The sequence below is a fragment of the Salvelinus fontinalis genome, chromosome 10, assembly GCF_029448725.1.
Source record: "Salvelinus fontinalis isolate EN_2023a chromosome 10, ASM2944872v1, whole genome shotgun sequence".
NCBI lineage: Eukaryota > Metazoa > Chordata > Actinopteri > Salmoniformes > Salmonidae > Salvelinus > Salvelinus fontinalis.
This window is the reverse complement of record NC_074674.1, coordinates 27,160,944-27,184,693: the sequence shown is the minus strand read 5'-3', so window position 1 is coordinate 27,184,693 and position 23,750 is coordinate 27,160,944. Positions and strand designations below refer to the sequence as shown.

At 41.7% G+C, this 23,750-nt stretch overlaps 1 protein-coding gene across 1 annotated transcript; it reads right to left on the bottom strand.

Annotated features, from left to right (window-relative positions):
• Positions 1-232: 232 nt before the first annotated feature.
• Positions 233-22,168, bottom strand: LOC129863893 (regulator of G-protein signaling 7-binding protein B-like). The gene is made up of 6 exons (XM_055936285.1): positions 21,358-22,168; positions 20,581-20,753; positions 7,761-7,891; positions 7,347-7,488; positions 2,412-2,482; positions 233-1,895 (listed from the first exon to the last, which is right to left on the bottom strand). Exons 1-6 carry the CDS (start codon positions 21,505-21,507, stop codon positions 1,804-1,806), a joined length of 759 nt encoding a protein of 252 aa, XP_055792260.1. The 5' UTR covers positions 21,508-22,168; the 3' UTR covers positions 233-1,803.
• Positions 22,169-23,750: the final 1,582 nt, after the last annotated feature.

Here is a 23,750-nt window from a genome sequence, read left to right as displayed (position 1 = left end):
TCAGTCAGTCAGCCTGGCACTGTCAAACATGTTTAATACTATAGCTGTCAAATACTTGCTTCCTCTGTCCTTGGGAGAATCTCAATTGAATTTCCTTGATTTGTTGCTTCCTCTCTCCTCGTCTCCTTCTCAAAATTCATTGGATGAGAAGGTCAGAGGTCGCTCCCCTCTGACATTCTAGAGGACAAAGGAATGAAGGAAAGACAGACTCACTCACTCACACACACACTGCTTGAAGAGTTTGCTAATTTTAATGATTTTGTTATTATTATTATTGTCAACGTTTTTGTTGACAGAACCCATTGTTTTGAATGACAACAATGTTGTGCAGTTGCTAGGAGTTATGGTCTCATTGTGCCTACCTAGACTCTTTTTCCTGTAACTACAGATGTGAAGCTGCAAGAAAATCATATTTAAATATACATACAGTATATCAAACCATTTTGAAATGTTTACCCTGATGTTACACATTGGCCACTTTATTTATAGAAAGACCCAAATACAACAGTATACTACTATCTGCAAAAATAGTACATGAATTAGAGTATATACTACAGTTTTCTTTTACAACAGTATTTATAAATACTACAATATACTACAGTAAACTACAGTAAACACGACAGTATTCACTGTCGTGTTTTAGTGGACTTTAGTCCACAAAAACACTATATTGAATACTACAGTAAAGTTCGCAAAAATGCTACAGTAAATAATACCTTCAGAAAGTATTCACTCCCCTTGACTTTTTCCACATTTTGTTGTGTTACAAAGTGGGATAAAAATCGATTTGTCATTTTTTTGTCAACAATGTTCACAAGATTCCACTTTGACATTATGGGGTATTGTGTCTAGGCCAGTGACATAAAATCTCAATTGAATCAATTTTAAATTCAGGCTGTCAAGGGGTGTGAATACTTTCTGAAGACACTGTATACCATAGTATACTACAGTATTTTTTTTAAATGGGTGTATCCTCTCAGTGAACATCACGTATTGGCTCTGAATCCAAACATCAAGACACTACAGATCAGAGCCACTGTATAAACCAGACAAAAACTATTATTTCTATACAAAAAGTTTATTCACATTATAAAATGGCCTATACATACTATCATTCATAGAATAATCTATAGCGCAACATCTATACACTACAAATCTACAACAGTACTTTGAGCAATATTCATGCTGTACTCTCTCTGCCAAGACATACAAAATAAATAGATGCAAACGATTTACAGTAGACATCCAATCTTCAGATCTAAATAAAAATGATTCAAAGAAAGTTTCATACAAAACAGAATTTTGACCATTGTTTATATATTTGATTTACATTCAATGACAAATGGCTTTTATAAGTAACATTGCAAAGCCCTTCTGATGGAAAATGTACGTTGGAGACCGGTTTCCTTTTCATGGAAGACTGCAAAAGAAGCATTGCACAGTGAAATAAATATAATGACATTCTGAGGAAGATGTCTGAAGGCAAAGTTTAGGCGAAGCCGTCTACCAACATACTGAATCTCTTATGTCATCAGCTTGGCACATCTGTTAGGGCTCGCCTATAGACCTATAAAGGTTCTCCTTTTCTACAAAGGGAGCTGGCTTGAATAACATAATAGCAAAATAACATCATTATCCTTTCAATAGCTTTTTCTACAGCGAATCATATTCAAAAGTCAAGTGACTGATCAGCTTAAGATAAAACAAAGATCCTTTCCTAAATGGCAGTAATAAGTTGGAAAACATGTAAGGTGTTGGGTTGGTGTGTTCCCCTTGCTGCTGCCTGCAGGCCCTATCAGGCACTCAGCTGGACACCAGGCAGCAGAACCCAGAGAAGCGCCTCTTCCTCTGCCTGACCAGCGGGTATGGAGTGAGATTCAGCAGACTGCTGTCATCTAGACAGAACACAGACAGGGAAACCTGAGTACAGTGCAGTGCAGTGCCTTCAATCTGGTGTATTTTTTATGATTTAATCCACTCATTGTCACACCCTGATCTGTTTCACCGGCCTTGTGGTTGTCTCTACCCATCACCAGGTGTCTCCCATTTCCCCCATTATCCGCTACGTATTTATATCTGCATTTTCTGTTTGTCTGTTGCCAGTTCGTCTCGTCTTGTTAGGTCGTACCAGCATGTTTCCCGTTTTTCCTGTTCTCAAGTTTTTGTTTTCTAGTCTTCCCGGTTCTGACGTTTCTGCCTGTCCTGACCCTGAGCCTGCCTGCCGTCCTGTACCTGCCTGCCGTCCTGTACCTGCCTGACTCGGACCTGCTTTACGAACCACTGCCTGCCCTCGACCTGGCTTTTGCCTGTCCCTTTTGTTATAATAAATATTCAGAGAATCGTACTATCCGCCTCCTGTGTCTGCATCTGGGTCTTATCCTGAGTCGTGATACTCATACCGTACAAATTACCTTGGTTTTTCAGTGGTAACGGCATGGTCTCCCTGAGTTTGCTTAGTAGGTTTCTCATCTCTCGCATGTCCCTAGGGAGACAGGGTGAATCATGGTTAAATCCATTTAGGGGAGAGTTGGGTATGTTGAGCTAATGGGGTAAGTTGAGCTAATGGGGTAAGTTGAGCCACCCTTGTTTGTAGGAAACAATACACAAAATGTATTACTTGACCAAATATTTAGGAAGAGGTCATCATTTCATGGAGACTGTTTGATGCTTAATGTAAAAATGGCTCAACTTACCCCAGTCTCCCCTACCACCTCTAAATGGTCACAGGGGAAGCACACACAAACTGAAACACATGAACTTCTACTGTAACCAGCCTGGTGTCAACTGACATACATTATTCTGTGATGCTTTTGAAAAAACAAGTATAAGTCAATACATTGCATTCAATGCAAATAGTTACAGTGTTTTCAGAAAGTATTCCCACCCCTTTACTTTTCCCACATTTGTTGTTACAGCCTGTGTTTAACATGGATTCAAATGAGATGTTTTTACCACTGATCTACACACAATACCCCATAATGTCAAAATGAAATTTAGTTTGTAGAACATTTTTTTAAATTTATAACAAACTAAAAGCTGACATTTCTTTAGTCAATAATTATTCAACTCCTTTGTTATGGCAAGCCTAAATACGTTCAGGAGTAAAAATGTGCTTAACAAATCGCGTAATAGGTTACATGGACTCATTCCGTGTTCAATAATAGTAGTTAACATGATTTTTGAATGATTACCCCATACTGTACCCCACACATACAGATAATTGTAAGGTCCCGCAATCGAGTAGTGAATTTTAAGCAAAGATTTAACCACAAAGACCAGGGAGGTTCTTCAACACCTCGCAAAGAAGGGCACCGATTGGTGAAAAAAAAAAAAGAAGCTTACACTGAATATCCCTTTGAGCATGGTGAAGTTATTAAATAAGGCTTTGGATGGTGTATCAATACACCCAGTCAGTGCAAAGATAGAGGCGTCCTTCCTTTCTCAGTTGCCGGAGGGGAAGGAAACTGCTCAGGGAGTTAAAGAGTTTAAAGAGTTGTGGAGTTAAAGAGTTCTCTCATGGTTGTGATATGAGAAAACTGAGGATGGATTACTCCACAATACTAACTTAAATGACAGATTGTAAAGAAGGAAGCCTTTAGATGGGTGAGCAAAACAATCTATTTAATCAAGGACTCAGACCATGAGAAACCTGGTACCATTCCTATGGTGATGCATTGTGGTGGCAGCATCATGCTGTGGGGATGTTTTTCAGAGGAAGCGACGGGGAGACTAGTCAGGATCGAGGGAAAGATGAACAGAGCAAAGTACAGAGAGCGCCTTGATGAAAACCTGCTCCAGAGCGCTCAGGACCGCAGATTGGGGCAAAGCTTCACCTTCCAACAGGACATTGACCCTAAGCATACAGTACAGCCAAGACAACGCAGGAGGGGCTTCGGGACAAGTCTCTGAATGTCCTTGAGTGGCCCAGCCAGAGCCCTGACTTGAACCCGATTGAATATCTCTGGAGAGACCTGAAAATAGATGTGCAGCGACGCTCCCCATCCAACCTGACAGAGCATGGCAGGATCTGCAGAGAAGAATGGGAGAAACTCCAAGGGCACATCGACAGTCGGCTCGGGGATTCGAATCAGCAACCATTCGGTTACTGGCACAACACTCTTAACTGCCAAGCTACCTGTCAATAAACATTATTAAAGTCACCAGTGTTCAATGACTCTATAGGCCAGTAGTCTCTAAGGTTCAGGGTAGAGTACCTGGTGGTAGCCGGCTAGAACAGTGACTAAGGTTCAGGGCAGGGTACAGGGCGGAGGCCGGCTAGTGGTGACTGTTTAACAGTCTGATGGCCTGGAGATAGAAGCTGTTTTTCAGTCTCTCTCTCCCATCTTTGATGCGCCTGTACTGTCTCTGCCTTCTAGATGGTAGCGGGGTGAACAGGCCGTGGCTCAGGGGGCTGAGGTCCTTGATGATATTCAAAATCAAATCAAATTGTATTTGTCGCAGAATACAAAATGTGTAGACCTTACAGTGAAACTCTTACTTACAAGCCCTTAATCAACAATTTTGTTTTAAGAAAAAAAAATGTGTTTAATAAAATAATCTGATGAAAAAATCAAATACAAAAAGAAAAACAAAAAAAGAAATAAGAAAAAAATAAAAATAACAAGTAATTAAGGGGCAACAATAAAATAACAGTAGCGAGGCTATATACAGGGGGTACCGGTACAGAGTCAATGTCCGGGGGCACAGGTTAGTCAAGGTAATTGAGGTAATCTGTACATATAGGTAGAGGGGGTGGACAATGCAAATAGTCCAGGTAGACATTTGATTAGCTGTTCAGGAGTCTTGCGGCTTGGGGGTAGAAGCTGTTAAGAAGCCTTTTGGACCTAGGGCGCTCCGGTACCGTTTGCTGTGTGGTAGCAGAGACAACAGTCTATGACTAGGCAGGAAGCTTGGCCCCAGTGATGTACTGGGCCGTACGCATTTGCGGTGCGGTTGGAGGCCGAGCAGTTGCTATACCAGACGGTGATGCAACCAGTCAGGATGTTCTCTATGGTGCAGCTGTAGACCTTTTTGAGGATCTGTGAGGAACCATGCCAAATCTTTTCAGTCTCCTGAGGGGGAATAGGTGTTGTTGTGCCCTCTTCACAACTGTCTTGGTGTGTTTGGACCATGATAGTTTGTTGGTGATGTGGACACCAAGGGACTTTAAGTTCTCATTCTGCTCCACTACAGCCCCCTCGATGAGAATGGGGGTGTACTCAGTCCTCCTTTTCCTGTAGTCCACAATCATCTCCTTAGTCTTGATCACATTGAGGGAGAGGTTGTTGTCCTGGCACCACACTGCCAGGTCTCTGACCTCCCTATAGGCTGTCTCATCATTGTCTGTGATCAGGCCTACCACTGTTGTGTCATCAGCAAACTTAATGATGGTGTTGGAGTCATGCTTGGCCGTGCAGTCATGGGTGAACAGGGAGTACAGGAGGGGACTGAGCACACACCCCTGGGGGCCTATGTGTTGAGGATCAGCATGGCAGATGTGTTGTTACCTACCCTTACCAACTGGGGGTGGCCCGTCAGGAAGTCCAGGATCCAGTTGTGTAACGGATGTGAAATGGCTAGCTAGTTAGCGGGTACGCGCTAGTAGCATTTCAATCAGTTACGTCACTTGCTCTGAGACTTAAGTAGTGTTGCCCCTTGCTCTGCAAGGGCCGCGGCCTTTGTGGGGCGATGGGTAACGACCGTGCTTCGTGGGCGACCGTTGTTGATGTGTGCAGAGGGTCCCAGGTTCGCGCCCGTGTCGGGGCGAGGGGACGGTGTAAAGTTATACTGTTACATTGATGCTGTTGACCCGGATCACTGGTTGCTGCGGAAAAAGGAGGAGGTTGAAAGGGGGGTGAGTGTAACGGATGTGAAATGGCTAGCTAGTTAGCGGGTACGCGCTAGTAGCATTTCAATCAGTTACGTCACTTGCTCTGAGACTTAAGTAGTGTTACCCCTTGCTCTGCAAGGGCCGTGGCCTTTGTGGAGCGATGGGTAACGATGCTTCGTGGGCGACCGTTGTTGATGTGTGCAGAAGGTCCCTGGTTCGCGCCCGTGTTGGGGCGAGGGGACGGTTTAAAGTTACAACTGTTACAGTTGCAGAGGGAGGTGTTTAGTCCCTGGGTCCTTAGCTTAGTGATGAGCTTTGAGGGTACTATGGTGTTGAATGCTGAGCTGTAGTCGATGAACAGCATTCTTACATAGGTATTTCTCTGGTCCAGGTGGGATAGGGCAGTGTGCAGTGTAATGGCGTCATCCGTGGATCTGTTGGGGCAATAAGTGAATTGTAGTGGGTCTAAGATGTCGGTTAAGGTGGAGGTGATATAATCCTTAACTAGCCTCTCAAAGCAATTCATGATGACAGAAGTAAGTGCTACAGGGCGATAGTAATTTAGTTCCGTTACCTTTGCTTTCTTGGGTACAGGAACAATGGTGGACATCTTGAAGCAAGTGGGTACAACAGACTGAGATAGGGAGAGATTGAATATATCCGTAAACACTCCAGCCAGCTGGTCTGCATATACTCTGAGGACGCGGCTAGGGATACCGTCTGAGCGGGAGAACGAGACCACACAGTCCTTGTGAGCGTTGGGGCCCCATGTCTGCTGCTTGATGTTATTTTCCTCAAAGCGGGTGAAGAACGTGTTTAGCTCGTCCGGGAGCGAGGCGTCTGGGTCTGCGACACGGTTGGCTTTCCCTTTATAATCCGTGATTGTCTGGAGGCCATGCCACATACGTCTCGTGGCCTGAGCCGTTGAATTGTGACTCCACTTTGTCCCTGTACTCTCGTTTTGGCTATTTGATGACCTTACGAAGGTCGTAGCTGGTCTGTTTATACACGTAGCTGGTCTGTTCTGGAAGACCTCTAAAACATAATCCTAACTTCATGTTCACATTCCAGCTCAACCCTAAATCCCACCTCAACCCTAACCATAATCCTGTGGCTAGAGTTGAGCAAAGATGTAGAGACAAAGCAAGGATTAAGGTTAGTATTATGGCTAAGGTTGAGCCGGGATGTGGACATGAAGCTAGGATTAGGGTGAGGGTTAGGTTTAGGGTTGAGATTAGAGTCTGCCTGCCTGCGTCTATCTGTGTCTGAGTCTTTCACCAATTTCACCATTGCAGCTTTATCACCAACTGTTTTTTTTCACATTGAATGCATTATGCATCAATACCGCACATCTTTTTGCAAAAGCATCACAGACTAAAGCTCATCAATGATATCATGTTGACTATGATGTACAGTCTGTTGATAATCCTCTTTATGTATGGCCTATACTCATGTGACCTGGGCATTCTCACTATGAGAGACCATGAGTGTATTAGCATTTTGCATTATACTCTACCTCTCTATGTTTTCAATATCGGTGCACACCAGCCAGGACTCATGTTGGTAGTCTACAGGTGAGGAGGAGTGCTCCAGAATGGGCACATCAGAGCTCTCATCCATCTTGAAGTCCAACCTGGGCTCTGGGTATGAATCTTTTCCTGTGAGAGGGATTTACATATGATCAACATATAACACTGGGTAACCTGTGAATAGCTTGTGAATGTCTGAACTGCATGTCTAAATGTTCCAATGCTTTGTCTGAGATATAAGAAAACTATGGAATTTGGCTTTGATGTCTTCATGTGTGCCATACTACAGTAGCTACATCTTTTATCATTTTGAGAAGATACACTGCACTTTATCTTTTAATGACACTGAACGTTTTACTCTGGACTACCCTGCCCTCTGCTGGTTGAGATTGGTATAGCACCTTTCCTGTGGAGCTGCAGCACTCCCAGTAGACACATGGACTTGAGCATCTCCGTGATGAACATCTCCAGGCAGCACTGCAGCTGAATGAAGAGCCGGCAGATCTCTGGGTGGATCTCCCCATCCTCTGGCCTAAAGCACATATACACAGTTGGAGAATGGACAGTTTCAAATCTGATCACTGGCTCCTATCCTTGGCCCTTCTTGAGTCCCCCTGGCTTTAAAGCAGGGGCCGGAAATAGGTGGCTGACGGCCAAAACCAGCCCGCGAGTGAATTATTTTGTGCCACCAAAGTTTTTAGAAAATAAATACTATATATATATATATATATATATATATATATATATATATATATATATATATATATATATATATATATATATATATATATATACACACACACACACTACCAGTCAATAGTTTGGACACACATACATCATATTATTACTATTTTCTACATTGTAGAATAATAGTGAAGACATAAAAACTATAAAATAAGACATATGGTATCATGTAGTAACCAAATAAGTGTTAAACAAATCAAAATATATCTTATATTCTTCAAAGTAGCCTCCCGTTGCCTTGATGACAGTTTTGCACACTCTTGGCATTCTCTCAACCAGCTTCATGAGGAATGCTTTTCCAACAGTCTTGACGGAGTTCCCACATATGCTGAGCACTTGTTGGCTGCTTTTCCTTCACTCTGCGGTCCAACTCATCCCAAACCATCTCAATTAGGTTGAGGTTGGGTGATTGTGGAGGCCAGGTCATCTGATGCATTACTCCATCACTCTCCTTGGTCAAATAGCCCTTAAACAGCCTGGTGGTGTGTTTTGGGTCTTGTCCTGTTGAAAAACAAATTATAATCCCTCTAAGTGCAAACCAAACAGGATGGCTTATCGCTGCAAAATTTTGTGGTAGCCATGGTGGTTAAGTGTGCCTTCAACAGCAATGCACCCCCACATCATTAAACCTCCTCCTCCAAGCTTCATGGTGGGAACCATACATGAGGAGATCATCTGTTCACCTACTCTGCGTCTCACAAAGACACAGCGGCTGGAACCAAAAATCTCAAATTTAGACTCATCAGACCAAAGGACAGATTTCCACCGGTCTTGGCCCAAGCAACTCTCTTCTTCTTATTGGTGTCCTTTAGAAGTGGTTTCTTTGCAGCAATTCGACCATGAAGGCCTGATTCACACAGTCTCCTCTGAACAGGATGTTGAGATGTGTATGTTACTTGAATGTTTATTTGGGCTGCAATCTGAAGTGCAGTTAACTCTAAGGAACTTATCCTCTGCAGCAGAGGTTACTCTGGATCTTCCTTTCCTGTGGCGGTCCTCATGAGAGCTAGTTTCATCATAGCACTTGACGGTTTTGGTTACTGCACTCAAAGATATTAACATTTTCCATACTGACTGACCTTTATGTCTTAAAGTAATTTCTCTTTGCTCATTTGAGCTGTTCTTGACATAATTTGCACTTGGTCATTTTTAACAAATAGGTCTTCTGTATACCACCCCTAACTTGTCACAACACAACTGATTAGTTCAAATGCATTAAGAATGAAAGAAATTCATGGGGTCACTTAGAAATGTCCTTGTTACTGAAATATATATATATATTTTCCCATTAAAATAACATCAAATTGATCAGAAATACAGTTTAGACATTGTTAATGTTGTAAATGACTATTGTAGCTGGAAACTGTGGATTTTTTATGGAATATCTACATAGGCATACAAAGGCCCATTATCAGCAACCTTCACTCCTGTGTTCCAATGGCACGTTGTGTTAGCTAATCCAAGTTTATCATTTTAAAAGGCTAATTGATCATTAGAAAACCCCTTTGCAATTATGTTAGCACAGCTGAAAACTGTTGTTCTGATTAAAGAAGAAATAAAACTAGCCTTCTTTAGACTAGTTGAGTATCTGGAGCATCAACATTTGTGGGTTCGATTACAGGCTCAAAATGGCCAGAAACAAAGAACTTTCTTCTGAAACTTGTCAGTCTATTCTTGTTCTGCGAAATGAAGGCTATTCCATGCGAGAAATTGCCAAGAAACTGAAGATCTGGTACAGCACTGGGTACTACTCCCTTCAAAGAACAGCGCAAACTGTCTCTAACCAGAACAGAAAGAGGAGTGGGAGGCGCTGGTGCACAACTGAGCAAGAGGACAAGTACATTAGTGTCTAGTTTGAGAAACAGACGCCTCACAAGTCCTCAACTGGCAGCTTCATTAAATAGTACCCCCAAAACACCAGTCTCAACATCAACAGTGAAGAGGCGACTCCGGGATGCTGGCCTTCTACAACAATAAAAAGAAAAGATTAAGATGGGCAAAAGAACATAGATACTGGACAGAGGAACTCTGCCTTGAAGGCCAGCATCCCGGAGTCGCATCTTCACTGTAATCGAACCCACAAATGTTGATGCTCCAGATATTCAACTAGTCTAAAGAAGGCCAGTTTTATTGCTTCTTTAATCAGCACAACCGTTTTCAGCTGTGCTAACATAATTGTAAAAGGTTTTCTAATGATCAATTAGCCTTTTAAAATGATAAACTTGAATTAGCTAACACAACGCGCCATTGGATCACAGGAGTGATGGTTGCTGATAATGGACCTGTATGCATACGTAGAGATTCCATTAAAAATCAGTAATTTCCAGCTACAATAGTCATTTACAACATTAACAAAGTCTACACTGTATTTCTGATCAAGTTGATGTTATTTTAATGGACCAAAAAAATGTACTTTTCTTTCAAAAACAAGTGACCCCAAACTTTTGAACGGTAGCGTATACATATACAGTACCAGTCAAACATTTGGAGACACCTACTCATTCAAGGGTTTTTCTTAATTTTTTACTATTATCTACATTGTAGAATAATAGTGAAGACATCAAAACTAAGAAATAACACAAATGGAATCATGTAGTGACTAAAAAAGTGTTAAACACATTTTCAGGCTACCTATGAGAAAGTCACTGTAGCTTTTCTTGATAAAGCAAAGACAGTTGGTTACTATGGTATGAAAGTCCCGCCTGCTTCTTGGATCAAGTATCACGCTGTTTTTGAACGGCCTTCAAAAGATTCATGAAAAGGCGGTCATTTAAGTCGGGAAGTCGAAAGAATGTGCTGCTGCACTCCCTATGGAGTGCTCATGTTTTAATCTCTAAATGGTTAAACTAGTGAGAAATATATGTGATTGTTGAGTTTTATTCATTTACTATCACCCTAAATAGATTTATTTTGCCATATCTAATTCATGTATATGACGCTACTTTCCATGATGCATTTGTATTTGTTACTACATTACACAAACTGACGTTTCGACCACATCGAATTGGGGGGGAATTACACATCTTATTAACCTGAGATTGGTGATGTTAGTATAAAAGTTTATAGTCAACATGATGACACAAAATCAATTGCTTAAACCAGATGAATATCTTTGGTTTTGTACGGTTAACTTTGTCATACGCGCTGGGGCTCGCAGGACTTAGAACACAGCTAGCATTTTCTTCCTCATTTGGGGCGGTCTCTCTATTAAAGTCACTGGCCATACACCAATACACTGATCTGAGAGTCAAACTATGACTTAAATAGCAGCCAACCGTTGTCACTGTTGATATCCTATGGCAGGTCATGATTCGTTGAAGTTAACCAACAGAAAAAGTAGTTTGTCCCCTTTTCCGTGATGGCAGGCAGCCTCGTGAAATCAACATCTGCCATTCCAAAATATATACTGAACAAAAATACTAACGCAACATGAAACAATTTCAACGCCTTTACTGAGTTACAGTTCACATAAAGAAATCAGTCAATTGAAATAAATTCATTAGGCCCTAATCTATGGATTTCACATGACTGGGCAGGGGTGCTGCCATGGGTGGGCTTGGGCGGCATAAGCCCACCCACTTGGAAGCCAAGCCCACCCACCGTGGAGCTGGCCCAGCTAATCAGAATGAATTTGTTACAGACATAAATACTCCTCTGCTGTCCGGGTGGCTGGTCTCAGACAATCATGTAGGTGAAGAAGTCAGATGTGGAAGTCCTGGGCTGGCGTGAGGCCGGTTGGCCGTACCACAAATGCACAGCATAAGCAATCCAGGGTTTATACACATCATTGGATATAAGCCTTAAACATTTTCATCTAACCAACCATGTATAGGTTATTCCAAGTTTCTGTGTGGCCTTTGAATTGTGTTCTTTTAAACAGAGCTACACCCCAAAAAGTTTGCCCCGTTCTATTGATTTCAGTGTTGCGTTACACTTACCCTGTCAGCGACCCACTTAAATCAAAATGCAATACTTCAAAATGTAGCTAGCTGTCTTCTACAAATTGTCCTCTAAACAGTGATGCACACATTATTCCCAGATTCTGAGTGTTTTTTAACAGGACGTGCAACCTCATCTTCCTCCTCTTGAGTAATTGATTTCAACAAGATAATTGACAAAACAGTGTGTTTCTCTTTCTGTATTGGTGCAGTGGAGTGTACTCATGGATGCCAAGGGAAGCCATGTTTCCCCAAAAAATGGACTAAGAAACAAAGCATAATTATTATTTATTTTGTAATCTCTCTGTGTTTCAGAAATGTCCTTCAATTCGCAAAAGGCTGAATGTATCTCACCGGAGAAAGCATCCGAGCGAACGAAACTGCGCCCCGCTTTCTCTATCTGATGCTGTCTGGTCAGAAAGAATTTGACAATGTTGCCACTGGTAACACTGAATGCAAGGGAAGCCATCAAGCATTTGGCCTCCTTTGAGGTCTAGTGGTTAGAGCATCGGGCCAGTAACCAAAAGGTTGCTGGACCGAATCCCTGAGCTGACAAGGTAAAAATATGTCGTTCTGCCCCTGAACAAGGAAGTTAACCCACTGTTCCCCGGTAGACTGTCAATGTAAATAATAACTTGTTCTTAACTGACTCGCCTGGTTAAATTATAATAAATATATATATTAACCAATCAGTGTTGAGCTAAACTGAGTAAACTCAGCTGTGAACGGTCCTGGTGCACCAAAAAAAAGTAGCAATGGAAGCCAGTTTGGACTTGGCTATAGACCAATCCCAAGCCAAACATCAATATTGACAGAAAGAAACTTGAAATGTTGCATCTCGATGTCACTGTCCACCGGTAGCTAGCTAGATAGCTAAAGTCGTCCCTTTCCTAAATTAACCATGGATAGGTCTACACGGACAAGTTCTGGCCTGGTTTTGATCTGCTCTGTCGGAAAGATATCAGTTTGTCTCTGTGGATGGTTTGTCCTCTGACAAATCAACTGTACATTTCGGTGTTCCTAAAGGCTCCGTTTTAGGACCACTATTGTTTTCACTATATATTTTACCTCTTGGTGATGTCATTCGGAAACATAATGTTAACTTTCACTGCTATGCGGATGACACACAGGTGTACATTTCGATGAAACATGGTGAAGCCCCAAAATTGCCCTCCCTGGAAGCCTGTGCTTCAGACATAAGGAAGTGGATGGCTGAAAATGTTCTACTTTTAAACTCAGACAAAACAGAGATGCTTGTTCTAGGTCCCAAGAAACAAAGAGATCTTCTGTTGAATCTGACAATTAATCTTAATGGTTGTACAGTCGTCTCAAATAAAATTGTGAAGAACCTCAGCATTACTCTGCACCCTGATCTCACTTTGACGAACATATCAAGACTGTTTCAAGGACAGCTTTTTTCCATCTACGTAACATTGCAAAAATCAGAAACTTTCTGTCCAAAAATTATGCAGAAAAATTAATCCATGCTTTTGTCACGTCTAGGTTAGACGACTGCAAAGCTCTACTTTCCGGCTACCCGGATAAAGCACTAAATAAACTTCAGTTAGTGCTAAACACGGCTACTAGAATCTTGACTACAACCCCAAAATTTGATCATATTACTCCAGTGCTAGCCTCTCTACACTGGCTTCCTGTGAAGGCAAGGGCTGATTTCAAGGTTTTACTGCTAACCTACAAAGCATTACATGGGCTTGCTCCTATCTATCTTTCTGATTTGCTCCTGTCGTACATACCTACACGTACGCTACGGTCACAAGACGCAGGCCTCCTTACTGTCCCTAGAATTTCGAAGCAAACAGCTGGAGGCAGGGCTTTCTCCTATAGAGCTCAATTTTTATGGAATGGTCTGCCTACCCATGTGAGAGACGCAGACTCTGTCTCAACCTTTAAGTCTTTATTGAAGACTCATCTCTTCAGTACATCCTATGATTGAGTGTAGTCTGGCCCAGGAGTTTGAAGGTGAACGGAAAGGCACTATAGCAACGAACCGCCCTTGCTGTCTCTGCCTGGCCGGTTCCCCTCTCTCCACTGGGATTCTCTGCCTCTAACCCTATTACAGGGGCTGAGTCACTGGCTTACTGGTGCTCTTCCATGCCGTCCCTAGGAGGGGAGCGTCACTTGAGTGGCTTGAGTCACTGACGTGATCTTCCTGTCCGGGTTGGCGCCCCTCCTTGGGTTGTGCCTTGGCGGAGATCTTTGTGGGCTATACTCGGCCTTGTCTCAGGATAGTAGGTTGGTGGTTGAAGTTATCCCTCTAGTGGTGTGTGGTGCTGTGCTTTGGAAAAGTGGGTGGGGTTATATCCTGCCTGTTTGGCCCTGTCCGGGGGTATCGTCGGATGGGGCCACAGTGTCTCCCCACCCCTCCTGTCTCAGCCTCCAGTATTTATGCTGCAGTAGTTTATGTGTCGGGGGGCTAGGGTCAGTCTGTTATATCTGGAGTACTTCTCCTGTCTTATCCGGTGTCTTGTGTGAATTTAAGTATGCTCTCTCTAATTCTCTCTCTCTTTCTCTCTTTCTCTCTTTCTTTCTTTCTTTCTCTCTCACAGGACCATGCCTCAGGACTACCTGGCCTGATGACTCCTTGCTATCCCCAGTGCACCTGGCTGTGCTGCTGATCCAGTTTCAACTGTTCTGCCTGCGGCTATGGAACCCTGACCTGTTCACCGGACGTGCTACCTGTCCCGGACGTGCTACCTGTCCCAGACCTGCTGTTTTCAACTCTCTAGAGACAGCAGGAGTGGTAAAGATACTCTGAATGATCGGCTATAAAAAGCCAACTGCCATTTACTCCTGAGGTGCTGACCTGTTGTACCCTCGACAACCACTGTGATTATTATTATTTGACCCTGCTGGTCATCTATGAACATTTGAACATCTTGGCCATATTCTGTTATAATCTCCACCCAGCAGAGCCAGAAGAGGACTGGCCACCCCTCATAGTCTGGTTCCTCTCTAGGTTTCTTCCTAGGTTCTGGCCTTTCTAGGGAGTTTTTCCTAGCCACTGTGCTTCTACACCTGCACAGCTTGCTGTTTGGGGTTTTAGGCTGGGTTTCTCTACAGCACTTTGAGATATCAGCTGATGTAAGAAAGGCTTTATAAATACATTTGATTAAAATTTTATTGATATAGATAGGGATTTGGACTTGTGGTTTAACTAAATTCTCCGGACTGGCCAATGATTATAACGGCGATTCTGATCCAACCATAAATTCATGCATTGCGCCCCTGGCCTGAGAGGATGGAAGTTCAACATGTAGCTAGATGTAGAAGGCTAATGTTAACTAGCTGGCCTGGTGTATTGTTGCCAATGAAAGGAAGTTAGGCTAGCGAGCAAGTATTAAAGCCAGGTAGTGTAGGACAACAAAAAATAAAAGCGTGTACTGTATGACAGAGTCATAGACCGTTTTAGCAACATGAAAGATGAGGATGGCATTGGCATTTCTCTACAAGTAGGGTGAGTCAACATGTTTTTTCTACTTTACCTAAGGATGAAAAACAAGCTTTGCTTGATTTACAATCTGATACGTCAGTCCTTACCCGCCCTGCTGATAAGGGTGGGTCGGTTGTACTCATGGATAGGACAGTTTATGTAAATGAGTGTCATAGACAACTGCTTGACAACCCATTACAAAAAACTCAGAAGTGACCCCTCTTCCCAATTTCAGAACACTATCTTTACTGTCCTAGATGGGTATTTAAGTTCTGGTCAGATAACCAAAAAAGTAACTATTTGGCTATTCAACACCCTAAAATTGCCACTTTCTATACTTTGCCAAAATTACACTAAAATGTTAGCAAAACCTCCAGGGCGCCCTATTGTAACGGGCATTGATGCAGTAACAGCCCCTATTGTAGCAGGCATTGATGCAGTAACAGCCCCTATTGTAGCGGGCATTGATGCAGTAACAGCCCCTATTGTAGCGGGCATTGATGCAGTAACAGCCCCTATTGTAGCGGGCATTGATGCAGTAACAGCCCATTTATCGACTATTTTATTAGACCGCTCGTATTACAGCCCCCTCCTTTGTAAAGGACACCAGCAGTATGATCTCTATTATTGAATCTCTTGATCCTCTCCATGAGAATATTTCGATAGTTACTTTTGATGTTGAGTCATTATACACTAATATTCAACACGAGGGCGGTATTGAGGCCATATATAATTTTCTTCTGCAACGTGAACCTACTGAACTACTTTCCAGTCCATGCATTATAACATTGGCTGAAATAGTACTCACACACAACTATTTCAGGTTTCTAAAGTATTTCTTTATTTCAGACGAAGGGTACTGTTATGGGATCCCTTATGGATCCTAACTATGCTAATTTGTATGTGGGTTACATGGATAAACAGTCAATTCTCAATCCTCTCAAAAATGTTTTCTTGCCTAACATCATTATTTGTAAACGGTACATTGATGATATTTTTGTTCTATGGAGGGGTGATGCAAAACAGCTCCAGGCATTCCATGCTTTTCTTAACTCTTGTTCCGAGCACCTGAGATTTACTATGCAATCTGACACACCTCAAATCATTTCCCTTAATCTTCTGATTTTTTTGTGTGGATAATGTTCTATACACAGATCTTTACAGGAAAACTACTGATCGTAACAGTTTGTTGAGGGCTGATTGCTGTCACCCTCTTCCCCTGCCCTACAGCCAATTCTGTCGAATCAAAAGAATTTGCAAAAAATGGCTGAGACGCAAAGAAAATTCAAGGAGAAGGGGTAAAACGGTCAGATTAATACTGCCATTGAGAAAATCCCAAACAAATCGAGACATGATCTCTTTCAAGGACAGTCTCGCAAAAAGAAGCATTATTGTGTTCTTACTGCCCACTATTCAAAGTTCTCTGAACAAATTAAGGGAATCGTTCACAAACATTGGCACGTTCAAAGATCCGATGACAGTATCGGTAATGTGTTTTCGGACCCTCCCATGGTGGTATTCTAGCGGGGCAGGAATCTCAGATCAATTGGTCAACTCTTAATTACCACCCCAAAATACCGCTGCACAACGTTGAGTTGCACCTTTACCGGATGGGAACTAGAAATGTAATGGCTGTGCTCAATGCAATGACACTTACAAATGTAGATCCTTCAAACACCCCCTAACAGGGGAACAGATAACAATCAAAGGTATCACGTGCTCCACTGAGGCAGATATTTATCTTATAACTTGTCCTTGTGGTAAAAATGATGTGGGTAATACGAAGCGCGAATTAAAAGTATGAATGTCAGAGAATTGTAGGTGCAAAAACTCGACGTACCCAGTTGCGGCCCACTTTTTGGAAGCGAACCACTCTATTTTGTCCCTAAGTTACATCGGCATCGAACACATCACCCTCCCTAGGACAGGGGATGACCTTGACAATTTATTCTTAAAACGAGAGGCTGCCTGGATCTTTAATTTAAAGACCCTTGCCCCGTTCGGTCTCAATGTAGACTTTGATCTGAAGCCATTCTTGTGATTACTGTGATTTTGCTATTCATTGTAAATGTTTGTAGGCCCATGTAGTCAAATTGTATCTATGATCGTATGCTATCCATTCATGTTTTTTTATATGTTCTATTTATATCTGTAAATTAACCAATGATATCAAGCCACACCCGGCCATGATTACGGACACCTGTGGGTCCCCTTTGAAACTATATAAACTAGTGACCCGAAGTGTTTGTCATTATACCCTGATAAAGACAGCTTGTCTGTCGAAACGTTGGTATTAGGTAATTAAATTATTGCATCTGAGCTTCTAGAGTGTGCGGCTCTCCTTTTCTTTTTTAATAGTCTGACATTTTCAGAAACATTACATTGCTTGACGATGCTGTAGGTTATGTAACTGTCTGTTATATGCAATATGTTTTGTGCACTTCACCAAAGAGATGTTGCTCTCCGGTTTTGTAATGAAACGAATGTGTGGTTTAATTAATTCTGCCACTGTGTCTTCTTATTGTCTCGGCCTCAGGCTTATACATATCATGGTGTCAAGGCATATGAACTAACAGGTTATAGAACAAACAACACAATTATCACAACACAGGTTGCAATATGACTACTTTTCCTGAATTTGCTTCCCGGGTGATTTTACCTACGCACTACTACTGTTTTGGTGATCCCCCTATCAAAATGCAACATTCCAAAATGTAGCTGACTGTGTTCTGCAGGTTGTCCTCTAACCAGTGATGTAAACATGTCTCCAGATTCCATGTGGTTTTTGAGTTAGTTTCAACAGTGCATTCCTAACCCCCTTAATCAATGAGAAATGTATTAACACTTGTCAGAACAACAGGGTTTTTGGTGCATGTGTATTTATAAGATGCTCGTTTAAAAAATACAGGTCATATTATTACTATTGTTGCACATGTAGGCTATTTGTAGATAGTACATTCTATGTTTAGGTTTTCAATATATCATCAACTGTTTCTGCATATTGGTTATTGATTTGGACACTGTAAAACGTTGTTTTGGCATGGAGCTATTTATCAATAGATCTTGTCAACAGGAAGCGACAGCATCATTTTCCATAAAACGCAATCGAAAAAGGCATCAGAAGCAATGGTATATATTCATGAATGCCAAGAGAAGTCAGGCCCCCCCCCCCCAAAAAAAAAAAAATTGGCAAGAAATACAATTATTATAACAATAATTTATCTTTCATCTCTCTGTTTCATACATTTCCTTCAATTCAAAAGAGGCTGAATGTGTCTCACCAGAGAAAGCATCCGAGCGAGAAAAACAGCTCCCATCTGTCTCTCTATGTCTAGGTCATCTATCTGACGCTGTCTGGTCCAAACGAGTAACACATTTTTGCCGCCCGCAGCATTGAATGGAACGCAAGGGAAGCCAGTGAGCATTTAGCCTCCCTTGATATAAAAAGTATAAAAAAATTGCCAATCAGCATTGAGCTAAATTGAGCGAGCTCAACTGTGAATGGTCCTGGCGCACCAAAAAAAGTGTCAAGGGAAGCCAGCTTGGATTTTGACATCACTCCTATCAAATCGCGTTGAGAGCCTATGTCATTGACAGAAACAACTTTAATTGTTGCATCTCATTGTGTTGTTGTCCTCTGGCTCCGGTGGCTAGCTAGCTAAAATTTTTCCTTTCCTAAATTAGCCATGGTTGGAGATAGGGATTTGGACTTGTGGTTTTTCTTAATTCTCAGTATTGGCCAGTGATTATAATGGTGATTCTAATCCAACCATTAATTCATACATTGTTGTGCCCCTGGCCTGAATGGATGGAAGTACAATATGTAGCTAGATGTAGAAGGCTAATATTAACTAGCTTACTTTGCCAATGAATGGAAGTTAGGCTAGCGAGCAAGAAATGTCGCCAGGTAGCCTAGGACAACAACAAAAAAGCGTGTACTGTATAACAGAGTGATAGACCGTTTTGTCAACATCAAAGAGAGTAGGATGGCATTGGGTTAGTAGGGTGAGTCAACATTATTTGCACGAGCACACCTCACACACACACAGAAATTAGAACCATGGACAGCCACATCACATTGAGCTTACATTGATGGGACTAAATAGTTTTTGGTAACTTTTAGTTGTCACTGTATTAGACTAAGCAGAGGTGATTTGATGATGTTGAAATGTTTACGTTGAAATGACTTGCGGTAACTCTGTGGTTCTAAATCAATAGTTTAGTGATTCAAAAATATCGGAAACATGAATTTGCTTGACCATGCTGTAGGTCATGTAACAGAGGTTGCCATCCAGTTTTGTGGTAAAACAAAGGTGTATGTGAATTTATCCTGGCACTGTGTATTCTTATTGTCTCGGCCTCTTATATATCTCGGTCGCAATGCATATGAATTAACAGGTTACAGAGCAAACAACGCAATTATCACAACACATACAGGTTGTACTATGGCTTTTTTGGGAGCTTCCTCAGTGATTTTACACACGCACCGCTACTGATCAGAAGTAAATTAATCCACGAATACAATAATTTTACATAGATCTTAAATTAGATTTCTCATATATCATCAAAATGAATAAATCATAGTACGATTTTTTTATTTCCTGATTAAGTAGCCTACAATACCATTGGAAAATAATGTTGAAAGTTAAATTTATATTCCTATACATGGAAATGTCAACATTAATTTCCAATGGTGTTGTACTTAATCGGGTAATTAACTGTTGAACTGTGGCTGATTTTTATGATGTACCAGAAATCACCCCAAAAATATTTTTCCTTATCGAAAACCTTCAAAGGCATTGGGTAAAAGTAAATTAATACACGAATACGAATATATAATTTTACATAATATCTTAAATGACGCGTTATAATGGATTTGATTATATAATAAGGGTATTGAAGGCCATTCTAAACTGTGGGAGATGATCCAGGAAGTAGGCGGGACTTTCATACCATGTAGCAAGCTGTTATCTCGAATAGCGCGCCTTAAAATGACATACACTAGCACCATGGACAGTTCCAGTGACAATTGAAGAAGTCAACATATAATGTTAATGAAATTGTATCCGTATATCGTAGATTCCTTACCCAGATCCAGATATCACGGTGAGGTTCTGATGGGCAGCTTGGGCCATGGTACATCCTTTGGTCCTGGTGCGGTGCAGCACTGCCCGTAAAGAGGGACAATCGGCCGAAATCTCCCCAATAGTGATGACCTGTTCTCGGTACAGCGCCACGAGAGTGTTGAAATCTTGAACTGTCTGAGAAGCAAAATGGACAAATAACCTATTTCAGCAAGTCAACGCATAGCACCATACATTTTCAAGGGAGATTGGAGCGACAAAATTATTGCATGCGCAAGTGGACACGCAGTAGATCAATGTTATGACTGCCACCCGACCCGTATAGGCCACATAGCCAATTGCACCTCACTAATCATGATATAGCCTACACTTGAATAATAACAATATTGCGCTACATAATATAGCCTATTCCTATAGACTATATATAGGCTTCCTAATTGAGGCACATTGGTGTAATATTACACCATCTCTCCTTGTGGCATGCCCTTGAGTGCAACAAACATTTTGTTTATCACACCTTAAAGCGCTAAGACACCAAGGACAGTCTTATATAGATCGCTCTATGGTACCTGGACTCACATTTACGACTTAGTTGGCAGAAAAATGTAGCTTGGTAAGAAATGTGTCTCTGCGCATTTTAATTTGTCTTTGTGGTTTAATAGAACACGTGATTTTCATGGGGGAAATATATAGGTTACAATGTGTCTGCTGTTATACTAGTAAGGCAGCGATGACTCCATAGCTATTACCACTACCGAGGGAACGACAGATCATAACTTACCATCCTGCATTCGACTACGGCCCGCTGGGCTTTCCGCGTGCTCTCGGTGCTATCCCGGCGTTCCGGGTCTCTCTGCAGTGGTTTGCTGAGCTGAAAAATGTTCGCTGCGGATCTGGGGCGGTTCTTGCGCCCGTTCGGAGCAGAACACATGCATACACAGCCACTGATAAAACCCAGCGGACAGCCTATCTATAATATCCCCCGAGGTCGCAGCCGAGGTGGAGGCTCTTGTCGATGTTCCTGCAGGGTCTAAAATGTTCAGCCTGCAGGATGAGTGCGAGTAGCGTACGGCTTCTCGCAGCTCCCTCTCTGCAGCTCTCCCCTCAGCAGCTAAGCGAGTGTCCTTCACCCTGCAGAAGGCCAACTGTGGCTGAATGTGGTCTTCCGTTGTGCTTTCACGTGAGAGGCGAATACACTCGGAGCCTGCCATTCGTCACTGCTCCGTCATTCGAGGCATCGACGACTCCAAAACATGCAAGTCTGTCACATGAAAGCGTGAGTAGACGTAAATACCTCAAAATATTACTCGGATCTGGCAGGAGTAAGAACACACTCAAAGACCAGCAGTAATATGGTCAAAGTAGATCTCATGAGTTTACATGCGCATCGAAGCCTCCCCGACTGATGTCTGAGATCGATATGCCTACATGTGGATGATTATAAACATATAGGCCTAGGCTACTGTACAAGCAAACCAAAATATTATTGTCACCCCAAATGCAAACCAATGCAAACTGTAAACTTGACAGGTAACTTGCCAGAGATTTGGCAATTTGTTATGTAAAATTGATATAATATGTCTGGTAATACACTGAATGACACAATATTACAATGAGTTCCTGGAACACACAAAATTGCAAAAATACTAAAACACTTAAAATATGCCTATTATGTCTCGGTGCAAAGCTATTTCCCAACCAGATTTTTTTAAACAATCATCATTTTTGTTCTTTCATATTCACTTCTATCACACGTATATCCCTCATAAAACAATTGTGGATTTGACAGTGAAAAGATTGATGGTGAAACATGCTCAACTGTCACAAAAGATGAAATAAGCCTATCTACACAACTGCTTTATGTGAGAACTTTTGAAATATGACCTTCAGAAATGCACCCCAAAAATAATAGAAACACATTTCAGGCGTGCTCTTGATTCCAGTAACATATGGAGGTGACAGGTGAGTTACCTGACAGTAGGCACTAATAAGCAGAATGCAGAATACTACATCACCCAGAAAGTACCCAATTGTCATACTTGGGTAAAAGTAAAGATACCGTAATAGAAAATGACCCAAGTAAAAGTCACTCAGTAAAACACTAATATATTTAAGTATCAAAAGTAAATGAAAAAGTATGAATCATTTCAAATGACTTATATTATGCAAACCAGACAGCACAATTTTTCTTGTTTTTGACATTTACGGATAGCCAGGGGCACACTCCAACACTCAGACATGATTTACAAATTAAGCATTTGTGTTTATTCAGTCCGCCAGATCAGAGGCAGTAGGAATGACCAGAGTTGTTCTCTTGATAAGAATGTGTATTGGACCATTTTCTATCCTGCTAAGCACTCAAAATGTAACAAGTTCTTTTGTGTGTCAGGGAAAATGTACGGAGTAAAAAGTACATTATTTTCTTTAGGAATGTATAAAAAAATATATATTTTAAAATTTAACCTTTATTTAACTAGGCAAGTCAGTTAAGAAGAAATTCTTATTTACAATGACGGCCTACCCCGGCCAAGCCCGGACGACGCTGGGCCAATTGCGCCCTATGGGCCTCCCAATCACGGCCGGATGTGATGCAGCCTGGATTCGAACCAGGGACTGCAGTGACGCCTCTTACACTGAGATGCAGTGCCTTAGACCACTGTGCCACTCGGGAGCCAAAATGAAGAATGTAGTGAAGTAAAAGTTGTCAAAAATAATAATAGTAAAATACAGATACCTCAAAAAACTACTCAAGTAGTACTTTAAAGTATTGTTACTTAAATACTTTACACCACTGACTGCAAGCAATACACAATATACCTCACCCCAAAATATGCTGAAATGTTTTAGGCAGTTGGTAAGAGGCCATTTTGCACAGTTAGCTTTTTGTGCTTCCGTGATTGGTGACCTTTGGGAAGAAAGTCTTAGCTGACTGGTTAAGCTCTGAAAGCAAAAGGCAATTAAACAAATGTTGTTAAAACTCTCATCAAAGAGCATCTATACCATTTACAAGTATGGATAAAACAGCTAGTCATTATCAATAAGGGAACCATTGGGAGGAGTATGCACCATAAATTCACACTGTAGCTCACTTTTCTGGAGAAGTGTGTGTGAGATGAGGGTGCGGCATAAGGGACATGTGGTGTTGGCAGGCCTGTTCTTGTCCAGCGTGTGAAG

Coding starts and splice junctions, on each gene's coding strand:
- LOC129863893 (XM_055936285.1), bottom strand. CDS start 21,507: ATGTGTTCTGCTCCGAACGGGCGCAAGAACCGCCCCAGATCCGCAGCG. Junction 2,483..7,346: donor GATATTGAAAACATAGAGAG/GTAGAGTATAAT, acceptor CTGTCTCCCTAG/GGACATGCGAGAGATGAGAA. Junction 1,896..2,411: donor GTTACCACTGAAAAACCAAG/GTAATTTGTACG, acceptor TGTTCTGTCTAG/ATGACAGCAGTCTGCTGAAT.